This window comes from Anopheles coustani, chromosome 3, assembly GCF_943734705.1.
Source record: "Anopheles coustani chromosome 3, idAnoCousDA_361_x.2, whole genome shotgun sequence".
In the NCBI taxonomy this organism is placed as follows: Eukaryota; Metazoa; Arthropoda; class Insecta; order Diptera; family Culicidae; genus Anopheles; species Anopheles coustani.
In genome coordinates, this window is record NC_071288.1 from 33,602,741 (window position 1) to 33,617,425 (window position 14,685).

A 14,685-nucleotide genomic window follows, 5' to 3' on the forward strand; every position below is an offset into this window, starting at 1 on the left:
CATCGTCGGCGCGGCCAACCACGAGATTTTCCACCGTAGCGTTCGCCTGTGGAGAAGTGTGTATTCTATTTCCCGACGTTCCCGTGGCCAACCGCTCACCGGAAGTGGGGCCACTCCGGAACCTCTCCATAATTTCGGGAGAGGCAGTAGAATGCGCGGACAAGCAATCAAAACCCCCGCCCTCCAGCCTGCAGCCGAGCATTAAATTTGTCCTCGTAATATCCGAAAGAAATAAATCCAGCCGGGACTCGCGGGAATCCGGGGGATGATCGAATATCATCGACCGCCCGCGTTTGATGAACGCGATCGCGTAACGCTATCGCTACCGGTTCCCCGGTATCGGTGGACCATAAATCCTTAAATGTGACGGATTTTACGAGCCTCTCAGCTGCGGACTTTTTTCCCCCTTCTTCTTCCTCTTTTTTGGTGCCCGGTGAGCATCAACCGAAGAGTAAGGCAGTTAAACTCACGGAACCACGCAGGCGGGAAGCGATCGCTGGTCGCAGGAAAGAATGAAGCACGATCGAAGAAAACGAGCCCGTGTGGAACAAACGCAGTGATGCAACCGACAGCGTGTCGACCCCGGGCGCGGTACGCCGGATAGTGGATTCCTTAAGACAACAAGGGGGCACAAGGCGCACGGTAGCTTCTTACGTTACGCTTTAAATAAACGCGTTTATTAGATTGCCCGAATGTTTTGATTACCGGATTTCTTTTTTAACGATCAGTTCAAATGTTTGACATTCAAACATACATCTTAGCATGGCAACCAAACATCGGCTCGGGGAGATAACTAGACCGACGGGGGGAAAGGGAGTAAAATTAAAAACCAGAGCAACTGGGTTTAATTCAGTTCTATTGTTTGGGGATTTATACCTCTAGTGATAGGACAACTTTGCAATCTCTTTAAGATATGTTCATCATAGAAACGACCTTTCAACTTTTCTTGCGAGCATAATGCGGTTATGGACATACATTCACGGGCACGGTGTGCAGCCCCGCCAGGTCGGAGGGCAATTTTCCAGTTAAAACGAGTTCCTTGCCGAACCTTCTTGGCCATTCAAATCAATTGGCTCCAATTGTCTCCCGAGGGGAAACCTAGCATCGGTGTAGATTTAGTTTAATACCATTAAGCATGCAATCGGGTGGCATAAACGGGACGGCCAAGGAGAAAACAAACAAATCGCAACTATATTTGTACGTTCACGCGCGCGCTCCTCGCGAAAGATGTCACGTATCGTTCGAAGGCGGTAGAAAATCTTACACCCGATTTAGGCCGCCATTGCTGCGGAGGTCTCTTTACTCGGCACGCTTGCAACGGAATCATCATCAAGGGCTCAAAACCATCGACCGACCGACCGACCGACCGACCGACGTGGTTTGACACGGGAATTGCAATTGACTTTGATTGGAGCTGACCGGAGCTTCCTAGACAAACGCAACGCCGAGCTTGTTCTACTTGGAAGCGAATTGGAAAATGTCCTCTCGACTTTGCGATGGTGCTTCAGCTCCGAATGCTCGAAAACGTAGCGCTGGAAACAAACAAACAGCCCACTCCTCCGAGATAAACAACGCCTCAAGGACCTCCAGAGGTTCTACCCAAATTGTACAGCCCTTAATTGAGCACACTCGAGCACACGTGCCAAGAGCCAGCTGATGCTGGGTAAAGCATTTCGAGGCACACACAGCATTCCTCCAGGTTGCGAGCTAAGGTCGAAGAAAAGGGACTCGATAATAATCTACCCAGCAAAGAATTATTTTTCGGGCGCTTCTGGTTATTTCGGTGAGAGGTAAGAGGGCGCCCAATTGTTGTCCGGCAATATATTAACAGCCTCCAGAAATTGGATGCCAGTGCTCCCGGGTTTTCCTTTCCGTCCCATGCAGGTATCAAGGGTCTGCTGGTCTTGTTAGGCCGGACGGGACTTCTTGGGTGGTGAATGATGAGCATAAACAATCCTCACGATCAGGCCATTAAAGGGTACAGGTTATACCGCAGCGTATCTAACATGGGGAGATGACATATTGGGAGAAAGTTTATTTCAAAGAAGATAATCTACTTACAAGCAGCTGACTTATAGAATTAAATTAATGGCAAGCTACTTGAGTTCATATATCTTGATTAAATATTGAAGAACTACACGTAAGCAATGAGGTTAGGGAAGAACTTTTTAAATCAAACCTTTGAACCTTTGGATGTCCTCGAAAAACCTCCCAGAGATCCGGAAAATGGTAGATTTAGGCTTCAACTCACAAAAATAACTCACAGTTGAAACTAAAAACTTATTTAGTCAATACTTTTTTTCTAACACTTTAAACTCTCCCATGAATTGTGGATTAAAATAATAAACCACCAACATCTTATGTTTAGTCAGCGGCTCGTTTTCACGTGCCCCACACAAGGATCGCCAACAATCAAAACATCCGACCTATCCCCTCCATTCGCGAGACATAAAGAAAGTGTGTGTTCAAGGTGACACTTTTTACGACCTCTCAATTGCATCCGGATGAAAGATTACACCCATGGCGGAAGTGCCGCCTGAGGGGACCAAAACGGGCTTGTCGAGCCGACGGATTGACACGTAATTCAATGGCTCGGTGTCAGATCTAAGGAATCAACGCAGGGGAGTCCACCCACAAAAAAGAGAGGCAAGGACTGACATTCTGCAAGCTGTTGCTTGAGCTTCCTGCTCTTCCCGTGAACGAGAATCCGCCAGGTGTCGGACGTCAAATGCAAACGCTTGAGCACTTCATCGCTGCACCATGATCGCCCGCTCGACATTGTGATCGACATGATCGTATTTTCCGTTTCTTTATCCCTCGCCGACCGCCAACGAAGAAAGTGAAAACCGGAGGCGAAAGCAGAAACCCTCCCACGTTCCGAGCGATAAATGCATCGCGTCTCAGCCGCACTTCCGTCACCAGCCTTCGCGCATGCTGAGCGGCCGGCATTCGAAGGGCTCACGTGTACGATGCACACCGATGCCGGATGCTGACAAGTAATGCCGTCGGAATGCAGTTGCAAAACAGCACGAATCGGCATACGGTACGCTATTCCGGTTGTGACGACCTTGCCCGGAACGAAAATCCAACCCAACGGAAGCACGAGAGCATGGCATGCTAATCGCTAATCGGAAAATAGGAATTACTCACATCACGTCGTAGTGTTTGTTAGTGAATTGTCACACGGCGTACTTTGGGTCAAGGATATCAGAGTCTACTCGTAACCAAAATGGCACGTGTCTGAGCGATCTGTACCATAGCAGATTATTGGACTTATGTTATGTTGGCATATTTCGGTTACATCAAAATATACTCTACACAAAATAATGTGCTCCTTCGTAACTTTCGCTCGAAAAAATCAATCAGACATTCAGTTCACTCGTCGAAACAACTCAAAACGTTCAAGTTAACCCCTGTTTTAAGAACAAACATTAAAAAAAGCTTAAATTCTCAGATAACCGTGATTGAGGACTAAGACAAACAAATCAGGTTACAATTCAATTGCAATATTCGTTTTACTTTATGCTCGCTTCAGCCATGTTCGCTGCATATCGACTTGTCAACATAACCGCAAATTATCGATCGTCCATCACGAAAGCGCAGTAACAACTCCTTCCGATCGAACAGTCCAAGCACGAGGCACGATCCGGCCCCTCTCGAAAGGACATCCCTTTGCTCGATGGAACCACAGACCACCAATCTCACGCCATCACAAACGACCCAACTCCAACGCCAACGCTGCCCATTTGGTAAGTTTCAAAACAAAAATAACTTATTATTTATACCATCGCCCGGCGGACGGAAAGATAGGCCCTCCGTCCCACAACCGTCTGCTTCTTGTTCCGTGCCCTTCTCTGAAAATCAAACAATAAATAATCGGTTAAACCTGTCACCGCGCGGCTCGCACGCCGTCCGTGTCCGAGGACATCTTCACTATCTTTCGATTTTATTTCTCTTCGCCCGCCTTCGCTTGCGGGATCTTCATTTTGTAGGTGTGCATTTTTAATCCGGCCCTCTACCCGGGGTCCCGGGCCAGCTCTGCAACATTTGTTAGGTTCCTGTGTTTGCATCATTATCATATTTACTTATTCATTCTAGCTATGTTTTCGCACCGATGCGCTCGGTCTTTTATCGGTGCTTATCGATTTATTTATTTTCCGCGAGCGTCTTCCCGAGGACCGCTGCTTCTTAGCGTTGGGTTGCTTGCTTTCTTTCCCTTAGAGATTCGCTGTTCCCAAGCTGGTCGCCGGGGTCTTCCGGGACTACCACAGATATCGGTCCAGATAAGCAGGAACCGATCAGGATACGGTCGAGGCATGATCGTGGGTGTGAAAAACAAACCAGACATCCCTCGCCATCCCTCATCGGGGGTAGAATTTTCCTCAAAGGGTACAACACAAGAAGGACCAGAACGGTCTTCCGATAAATGTGATCGACAGGACTGCGTGTTTAATGATAAATCCGAGCAGAAGATTCAAATCAGCAACACCAAAATCGCTTAACAAACGTTTTTGTTTTGATCATTGCGTATGTGTAATTGCCGTCCAACAAGAATCTATAAGTAATAACAAATATTCTCATGCCACAAATTATTATTAACGCTTCGAGTTACAAAATTGTCGTAACGGACAGCTCAAACGCAAATCATATGTTTCTAGCACGCAAGGAAACGCCAGGACAGCAAGACCTCGGCTGTAAAACATCTCTTCGCTTCATTTACGGAAGATAATGCACGACAATTCAAGCTGATTTTGCTCTGAATTGGGTAATTGTGACTAATACTCGTTTGTGGTCTATCGGCCGTTCTTGGGTATACGAAGATGCCCGCCGGCGGTGGTCGACTTGATGGCCACACTCGACGGGAAGATCATCGAGCAAGACAAATGGTTAAAGAAACGATACAGAGATTTAAATAAGAGAAAAAGTGAGGAACTGTTTGAGTACGAATGTGAGTTTTTAAAATTTGGTATAAGGAAATAAGGAGTTATAACAGAGTCATTTTGTTTGTTACTGCGTTTCTCTATCACTATTAAAAACTTCAACATTTGATTAATAAAAACTTAAGTATCCAAAATGACATATAGTTATTGACTTAAATAAAAGTAGAATAACGTTCTAACATTCAAATCCTGTAAAAGAGAAAGATTAAAGCAAGTAAACCCATCTATGAACAAATATTTATTAAAACTCTAACGAACTCTGCTGCATAGGAAGTGAATGCAAAAAGAGCACTGTTCGAAGGCGATCCCAAACTAAATGATTTAGCCGACAAAGTGCCACCGTAAATCTTAAATGGTCATCATAAAACTTTGTCTATGGATATAAAACAATTCAAAGCGCGTTGCTGACTCCATATTGCTTCGTTTTTCCATTACTTCCTATATCTTACTTGCCAAGTACCGACCGTTTTCAATCACAATTTGCGTCCATGCTTGACTGCATCGGTACCTAGGAAGCACACATCCACCGGCCGATTGGCGACAATTTACGATATCTGCCAAGCAAATTGGTACCAACCTTTGGCGCAGGTTATTTTTACGAGCAAAGCGCGATACTACTAGCTTCCCTCCTAGAAGCACGCATTTATTGCATAAATAAACGACGAGGCAGGAAAAGGATGTAGAAGCAGATCGTTTTGTTTCTGTTGACGCCGTTTCTTTTTCTGCCCAATCCCTGTATACTCTATTAATGTGATGCAAACTATTGTCTTTACGTAATCGCGGATCGTGACTGTGGAGCTTGACGAGCCCTTAGACGCCAACATGCTGAGGGCCGTTGTGAAATAATAATCGCGATGGAAACGTTAGATGCATTTTAAGCCCCCACTGCATAGAGGCTGCGCAATTGCTGGTGTTTGTGTCATAAACTCCGTTTTACACAATAAAGCCGGAATAAACATCGTTTCTTATCAGCGCTATCATGTTCAAGTAAAATTTGTAAACAGTGTTAAAGCAAAAAAAAGGAAAAAAACGATCCGTATGTAAAAACAAGTCGCTTTCCCATACCGGGAATCGAACCCGGGCCTTCCGGGTGAGAGCCGGATATCCTAACCACTAGACAATATGGGATTGTTATGTCAGGGGCAACTATACGCATACAGTAGAAACAGTAAAGCTATAATGCTATTTTAAATGTGGTGTTTAACATTTCGTCTTTTTGTGAAAACCGTGTAGTAAGTGACTTAGTCAAGTCACTTCTAAATACTTTCAGCATTAAAATCATAACCGGAGCTAAGGCCAAGAAATTAAATAATTACGCGAAAAAAATCCCTTCAAAACATCTTTAACTATCCCATCCAATTGCGGTTCTTTCTCTCGTGGCATTGTTCCTTAGAAGGTATCACATATGGTCACCGACGAGGATTTGGTTTGGCTACAATACGGAGGCCCGAACCACAGACACTGAGATGCACTGTGCGAGAGTAGTGTTTTCGTTGGATGTTGGATTCTGAATTGATTTAAATTAGTCTCAATGAGCATGAATGGCAGCGTGCGCGGGAAATGGGAATGGTCCGTTTGCAGGCTTCCATTCAGTAGTGGTGAAGCGACAGCGCGTCAAACCTCGTAAATCCTCCCCAGCAAGCCCAGCTTTAGCATAGCTTTGACCGTAGATTGGCCCTTTGTGATAGTTCGTTTCGCGCCTTTACTGCCCTACGCCACCGTGTTTTCTTCCACCGCAACAAGTGTATCCCGGCGTTGACCGTCCTTTCCCCTCCGTGGAATCCCCACGGCGTGGATTTGTTATTGTTCAACGGCTGCTGACGTACCACCCTGTGGTTCTACGCGGATCACACGGACGCAGATCACGAACACACATCGCCAGAGATTCGGCATCTGTCTCGAGATCGCATTCATCTGGAAGGAACTCAGCCCGCCTCGGAAAGTGCTACTAGCATGTGTTGAATCGGTCGCGGTGCTACAACCACCACGGCAGTATCAAGCAGTATCAATCCACCCGAGACGGCACAGGTACAGCTAATCGGCGTCAATTGCAGCGAGATAGCGAGTGAGTGCTGACACACTGCGGAGAATCGTGCGAATCTGCGTGGCTCCAGAGAACGGCTCCAACCTGCCTGGTGAAGGTGTCCCTGTTTGGCGGCGATATCCTGCTGTGCGAGGGCGGCAAGAAAGAAAGGCGCAAAGTGAAAGTGCATGCCGTGCTGCAATGTGCTGCTAGCGGCAGGTGAGATGCGGTGTAACGGGAACGTCCGAGGCCCGATGGAGTCTGTGTGCAAAGTCGCGAGCAAGTACGATAAGCGGCAGGAGTCGGAGCAGCAACAACAACCTCCCGACTCCGTCACCACTTCCAGTGGCGGCTGTGGACTGGGAATCGATGAACGCACCGGACGGCTTCAATGGTGTCCCGGGTACCGGTTCGTGAAGATCCTGTTCGTCATTCCGGCCGCGATGCTTCCGATCGGTTTGCTGTTTCTGCTGTTGTCTCGGTTTCAGGTCGTCGGTTCGGTCGAGCTAGGATGCGGTGAGATTGGCTCCTATGCGGAAGAATCCGGTATGGGTGATAACTACCTCACCGATGGAGAAGCTTCCGAGTGGCCGGACCTGACCACAGCTAGCACCGAACGGCAGTGCCAACCGATACCGAAGCTCCTAAGCGAAACCATCGACACCGAGGATCGTGGACTTTTGCGTGACATCATCCGGACGTCGTTCATTCCGACGGAAAAGCGCGTCCTACCAGCGGACTGTTTACCGGGGGACCCTTTGTCGCCCCAGGAAGTGAAACAAGGACGTCAACGGCGACGTGTGAGAAAGTCTCTCTCCTGGTTAGACGACAGCCGGAGCAGTCCGGAGAGCATACGGGCAGCGCAGGTACAGATTATGCGGCAGTACATGGACCTCGGGGCGGACCCGTGTGACGACTTCTACCAGTACGCCTGCGGGAACTGGGACCGGGTGAATCCGATACCGAAGGATAAAGCCGCACTGGACACGTTCGAGCTGCTGCGCGAAAGTCTCGATCTGGTGCTGAAAAACCTACTCTTGGGTGACGATAGTGTGCCGTCTTCCCCCGGCGCGGAAGAAAGTCTGCCCGAGGTGGGCAATGCGCTCTCAACCGTCCGTTCGACAACGGCACCGAGTTCTCAACACAACCAACCCGTTGATGACGTACCGTTGCGTCGTGTGCGAAAGCGAGTTGGCCGTGGTTGGCGACGGCGAAGGCGACGTCGTGCGGTTCAGAACAAACTCATCATCCGGACGACGCAGGTGAAGCGCGTTAGAAGAAGGGAACTCAAGTCGGATGACGATGCGGAAACGAAAGCACGCCATCTGTTTGTGTCCTGCATGAACTATGAGCTGATCAAGCAGAGAGGACTGGAACCGTTGAAGCGATTGCTGGATAGCCTCGGTGGATGGCCCCTGCTCGATCCGAACTGGGATGAAACCGGCTTCGACTGGCTGAACCTGACGGCGTACATTCGCCGTTACAACAACGATGTGCTGATAGTCGAGTGGGTTGGTCCGGACATTAAGAATTCGGATGAAAATATCGTGCAGTTTGACCAGACGACACTCGGGTTGCCGACGCGCGAGTACTACCTACAGGCCGCCAACCGGAAGTACCTGGATGCGTACCGTCTGTTTATGGTGGAGGTAATCGAGCTGCTCGACGTGCCACCGGCGACGGCCCAGCGAGCCACGGACGAGATGATTGAGTTCGAGGTGCAGCTAGCGAACATTACTAACCCACCGGAGGAGCGCAACAACGTGTCGACCCTGTATAGGAAGATCATCCTGGAGAACCTGCACGATGAAGTACCGGAGATTGATTGGACGAGGTACCTGGAGATCGTTACCGAGCGCAAGGTGAATACGTCCGACTTTGTGGTGATGTTTGCTATGAATTACATGCAGGACCTGGTGGAGTTGATCGGCCAAACGGAGCCACGTATCGTGGCCAACTATCTACTGTGGCGATTCGTTCGTCACCGGATCAACAATCTGGACGATCGGTTTCTCGGTGCCAAGCAGCGCTTCTCGAATGCGTTATTCGGGCGGGAGAAGAATCCACCACGGTGGAAGAACTGTGTGACGCAGGTTAACGCCAACATGGGAATGGCGGTTGGGGCGATGTTCGTGAGGCGATACTTTGACGAGAACAGCAAGAAGGACACGCTCAAGATGACCCACGAGCTGCAGGAGGCCTTCCGTGAGATACTGAACCAGACCGATTGGATCGATGGGTTGACCAAGCGGCTTGCCGAGAAAAAGGTGAACGCGATGTCGCTCCGGATCGGTTACCCCAACTTTATTCTGTCCCAAGAAGAGCTGAACGCCCGCTACGCCAGTCTCACCGTTCACCCGGAGCGATACTTCGAAAACACGCTCAACGTGCTCAGTCACATACGGCGAACGGATCAGGAGAAGCTTGGCCAGGTGGTGAACAAAACGGCCTGGCATACGGCACCGGCTGTGGTGAACGCGTACTATAGCCGCAACAAGAACCAGATCATGTTCCCCGCTGGGATCCTGCAGCCACCGTTCTACCACCGTCACTTCCCAAAGTCGATCAACTACGGTGGCATTGGCGTGGTGATCGGGCACGAGCTGACACACGGTTTCGACGACAAGGGTCGGCTGTTCGATCGCGACGGTAACCTGTACCGCTGGTGGAGCGACAACGCCATCGAGGCGTTCCACGAGCGGGCAGCTTGTTTGGTGCAGCAGTACAGCAAGTACACGATCGACGAGATCGGCGTCCAGCTCGATGGGGAAAACACACAGGGCGAGAACATCGCCGACAACGGTGGCATCAAGCAGGCGTTCCTCGCCTACACCAAATGGCTTTCCGCGCAGACCGACCCACGCGTTCTGGCCCTCGAGACCCTTCCGGGGCTGAACGTCACCAACACGCAGCTGTTCTTCCTGAACTTTGCACAGATCTGGTGCGGTGCGATGCGCCCGGAAGCGACCCGGAACAAGCTCAAGACGGCCGTACACAGTCCCGGGCGGTTCCGGGTGATCGGTACGCTGTCCAACTCGGAGGACTTTGCCCGCGAGTTCCGGTGCCCGGTTGGGAGCGTTATGAACCCGGCCGAAAAGTGTAGCGTGTGGTAGTGAAGGGGAACTACACGTGCCCGGTACGGACTCTGTAAATAAAACAACCGGCGAATTGGATAGCAATAAAGTGTCCTGCCATGTTAACATGTGAGACTACATGTGCTCCGCGAAGGTATGATGAAATCCCGGCTACCGATTACACGCTGCGGTTTCGCGGAGAAACACAACACCACCGTACGAGCTCGTCTCGTTTGTGGCAAAAGAATTTAATTGAATCCACTCTATCATTCTCGGTCACAACGTGTTCCTCAGGTTCCGAAAATCTTCCCTTCCAACCGTAGCCACTGTTATCCAATTTATGCGTCGTGGATCAAATTTCGTCGAGGTCGAAACGCTTTCCTGGTTCCGCCGTTAATACCGTTAGTCGTCGTGGTTAAGCGATGTGATTACCCACACTTGCTTAATCTTCCTTCTGCGTGCAGGTTCGGGTAGTAAAGTAGTTGATACTACTGTATATCGTTTAGAATGGCTAGTTAGTACATCTAGGACGAGAACATTTATGAGAAAATAGGATTGTGAAACAGTTAGATAGGCTTATAGTCAAAGAACTATATAATGTTATTGTTGATGTTTATTGAGTATTGTGTTGAATATTTCAAAGTGGAAAAGATTTGAAACGCATGTTTCACTTAGCAGAAACGTTCTAGACGTCGTTCCTACTTCCTCCTCTTGATCGAGAGCTCGTTACTATGGTAACCCGATGACGTAACGAGATTATCCAACTAGAATTGGATCAATTTCGGACAAGACACACGCGTACCAAGCAAATGATTTGTAAGACCAAACTTTAAAAATAAACTGTTTTAATGATACACCTATGATCAATATTTTATTAAAAGTACCCTCAAAAGAGGTCAATAGCTTACACTGGAGGATGCATAAATGGTAAGATCGTTTACACCACACATGCCGGCCCGACGGAGATGATCGTGAACAGCTGATGCAGGAAGTAGTACCACTTCCATGACCACCGGACACTCCAATCCCTCCTCCCACAGTAGGACCAACTCTTGGTCAACCCAAACGACGATGGCGACGACGACGACGACGACGTGTTCCGGTGGTGAGAACGCACATTCCCCAACACTGCAAGTGTCGGTGGACGGTGTTCGGTTTTTCGAAACCATTCCAGAAATAACCGCGTCCTCCACCTTTTGGCGAAATCGACTGTGGCCGAGCTGAAAGTCGTTCCCCTGTGGACCGATGGTATCCGGATATGTGGACGATGGTATTTCTTGCATGGCACGGAAAGTGTTTCAAACCACGATTTCCAGCAGCACAACCAGCCTGTGCGATCCTCTTGGGAAATGTGTAATGGTTGGTGTAACGACCACATCGTATCATGCCTCAGTACGGATACTCCTTCACCCTCCTCATGGCCAACCGTGACTCTCCTTCCCTCCGCAAAGAAGTGCTAGTTGCGTGGTGTTACAAAATAGTTTAAACTCGATGGCAGCAAACCGATTACGGAAGCAACGAACCAAGCGGTTGGCCAAACCGGTGCCGTCGACGCGCTGTACACCCACCGTTGCGCATCTGCCGTGTAGCGTCGGCCTGCATTTAACAGAAGGATCCCATCGGATGACATCGGATGCGACAACGAAAAAGTTGTGCATGCTAAATTTAGGATACGGTCATCTTCACGGATGCGCACGCTCACACATACATCCCGGGTTGGTTGGCCGGCGGTGCAACTACGGTACTACTGATCAGCCCGGTGCAGTTGGGCGGAACGAAACGGAAGTGTTTTGGCCAACACCGGTGCAACAGCGCGCACCGAAATGCCGAAAGGCAATTGCCTCCGATCGGAAATCGCCCCAAAAAACTTCCCTTACATTTAACTGGGTCGCAATTGGTTTGATGGATAGAGATATCGGAATAACTGCGGAACCGAGCGTAAAACTTAAATGTCACAAATAATTTCCAGACGAGGCCGTAACCAACTGGGACGTCTAGACATCCGTGTTCTAATGGACATGACATAGGAGCAGTGTTTCATGTCTTTAAGGTATAGAAAGATATGCTTTCGAAAGCTGTTAGTAACCTTCAAGTACATTTATTATTTGTTACATAAGAGAAAATGTAGGTTTGATTTTATCATCTCAACTCTACATGCTGTTGGCTTAATTTGTTTTAGTCAAAAATAAATAGCGGTATCCAATTTAAAATCAATTACTTTTATCTTTTTTCCGACTTCAATATGCTACTCTGAAAGGTTTGGGGTTTTACTGAGATTTTCCTTACAGAGAGGCAATAAAATTCGCTCCATTTTTGGAGCCTGCTTCTGCTCGATTCTGTGCATGGATATTCAAATTTCACCTTTGAAAATTCTATTACGGAACCGTCAAGCAGCGAAACCTGTACGGAGTCGTAATTCCCGCAAAATAGCAGTCTCCACCTGTTGGTGCAATTAGGGATGCAAATCACTGCGAACAGAAGTTGCATCGATACCAACCAATGCGCAGTCAGAGAGTTTTCTTTTTGTCGGCATCAGTCATTAGCAAAAACACCAGGCCCCAAGCAAGTGCCAGCTGGTACGAGCTAAGACTTCTTAGCTCCACCGTTCTTTTTATGTTCAGAGTGGGGTCAACGTACGTTGTTCAAATAAAATAAACTGTCAGCTATCGAGGGGGGGAAAAGAGTAGTACCTCGGAAGCAACTAGAAGAGAACAAAGTTAAATAAATCAGTAAGTATGCATACTAAACACCGATCGTTTCCATCATCGCTCGGAGGTGAGGAAACATAGATAATATATTGAAAGAAAAATAGGGAAACAGCGATGGAAACACAATAGGGTTAGGAAGTGGAAGTTGACGCGCGATAAAAATGGCGGCCAAGCGCGCGCGCGCAACAAAACTGAGGAGAGAACTCCGTATAAATGGAGCGCGGGTGGAAGGAGGAAGTGCAAACAGGAAACAAACGCCGATGGTTCTGGAATTAGAATACTAAACAGGGCCTGCTGCTGGTGGGTCCGAACCGGTCAAGTTGGAAGTCGGTAGCACTTGTCAAACGAACATGTCGTGCGTGCGCACCAACCAAGGTATATGGGTTCAGCGGAAGCGACCTGCTGGTGCGGAAGACAATGGCCACCAAGGGCCACGCGACACCACATCCCCCGCCGGGGATGTGCTCCCCCTTTTGCTGCCCGCTCCTTGTACGGTGGTGGCCCATCAGCCTTAGATGGGAAACGTTTTGGTTGGGGCGGGGTTAGGCTGGTTTCGTAACCCCGGTGGCTACTTTTACCGACGGAACCAGGCGGGAAAGGTGCCCCATCGCCTGCACTCCCCAGGCACACAGTTCCGCTCTGTTTTATGGCTTTGGAAGCAAAACGCTGCCGGTGGCCATTGCAGGCATCGCCCGGAACGTCCCGTTAGGTCCCCAATTCAAGAGCCGTTTTTCGTGGCAAGCCTTCCTTCCGCGGCAAATCACAAACATCACAATCTCATTTGATAGCAGATACTTTAGCTTGGGAGCAATTCCCCAATCAAGCAGCGTGTGAAGTCGTAAAAGGATGCCCCGCAATTTGCAGAACACAGCTGTCAAAGGATATTATTGCTTTCTCACGAGTTCCTCTGCTTTGGCAGTGTTCCTGTTCTAGCTCTGGCGGTGTAGAACGTCATAAATCTTCATTAACACCTACTGGTCGGGTCCATCTGCTTTGGCAAACGCTGATTTGTGAATGGTTGGCCGGAATCTTAGGCAGCGGGGTTTGTACAAGGATTTAGCTGCAAACTGCATGTCAAATCGTAGAAGATTAATGGATCACTACCGAATTATTGACCAGGCGTGGCCGGGAAGCAGAGGTAATTTATTTAAATGAACACAGCAATGAACAGAAATGCAAAAAAAATGATACCAAAAACAACAGTAGAGGTCTGTGTAAGCGATGTCCTTATGCCACATGCCGGAAGCGACAAAAAAGTTTCGGGATAGCAGAACGTAGTTTCGATCTACGGACCTCTGGGTTATGGGCCCAGCACGCTTCCACTGCGCCACTCTGCTCTTCATGCATGGAGGGTGCTTAATGCTTAATATAATGTGTGTGTTATTTTTACTATACCATTACTTCGGCTGAGTATGTTGTGCAAACGCTGTGGAATTGGCTAGGCGCTTTACACCTCCCATTTGCTATGCAGCTCGAACGAAACATGCGCTACCTTCTGCAGCACTGCACGCCTGTTCTCCAGGCAAAATGTCGCCCTCAATGGAGGTTGCGAATGGAGTGAACGAACTCAAATGCCACCTCTCGAACGGGTCGACTTTACTGTGCTGACTAACAGTTTGAATATAAAAAGAAAATAACTTGCACACACGTCTTGCAGTCAAACACATACGGTTTGTTTCTCAATATGGCTCGCGGTTAACGGGCTAGACTTGCTGTAGGTTTGGAAATACCAAAATGAGACAGAGACAGAATTTTTTAGACAATGATTACATTTGATCTCATTATCGTTACATTTCATTGGAAATATAATTATGAGTAACATAAAGTAAAATGTCTCTCGCGTTCGGGTAAAAAGGAAATTCAGCGCCCAACGTGGGGCTCGAACCCACGACCCTGAGATTAAGAGTCTCATGCTCTACCGACTGAGCTAGCCGGGCTGC

General features: G+C 48.5%; 3 protein-coding genes and 3 non-coding genes across 7 annotated transcripts in view; 3 read left to right on the plus strand and 3 right to left on the minus strand.

The window, feature by feature from the left end:
* LOC131271489 (vesicle transport protein GOT1B) overlaps window positions 1–14,685 on the plus strand; it is a 433,296-nt gene that overhangs the window by 304,257 nt on the left and 114,354 nt on the right. The window lies entirely within an intron of this gene.
* The window catches only part of LOC131271470 (adenylosuccinate lyase), a 331,885-nt gene continuing 322,472 nt past the window's right edge, over window positions 5,273–14,685 (plus strand). The window contains exon 1 of the mRNA XM_058272911.1: window positions 5,273–5,281. The gene's annotated coding sequence lies outside the window, so the exon portion shown is untranslated. The remainder of the gene's footprint in view (window positions 5,282–14,685) is intronic.
* Trnae-cuc (transfer RNA glutamic acid (anticodon CUC)) lies at window positions 5,997–6,068 on the minus strand. Its single transcript has one exon. It is a non-coding gene; the product is annotated as a tRNA-Glu (tRNA).
* LOC131259629 (neprilysin-4) lies at window positions 7,218–10,784 on the plus strand. The gene has a single exon (XM_058261172.1). The coding sequence runs from the start codon at window positions 7,218–7,220 to the stop codon at window positions 10,074–10,076; it is 2,859 nt and encodes a 952-aa protein (XP_058117155.1). The 3' UTR covers window positions 10,077–10,784.
* Trnam-cau (transfer RNA methionine (anticodon CAU)) lies at window positions 14,011–14,082 on the minus strand. Its single transcript has one exon. It is a non-coding gene; the product is annotated as a tRNA-Met (tRNA).
* Trnak-cuu (transfer RNA lysine (anticodon CUU)) lies at window positions 14,610–14,682 on the minus strand. Its single transcript has one exon. It is a non-coding gene; the product is annotated as a tRNA-Lys (tRNA).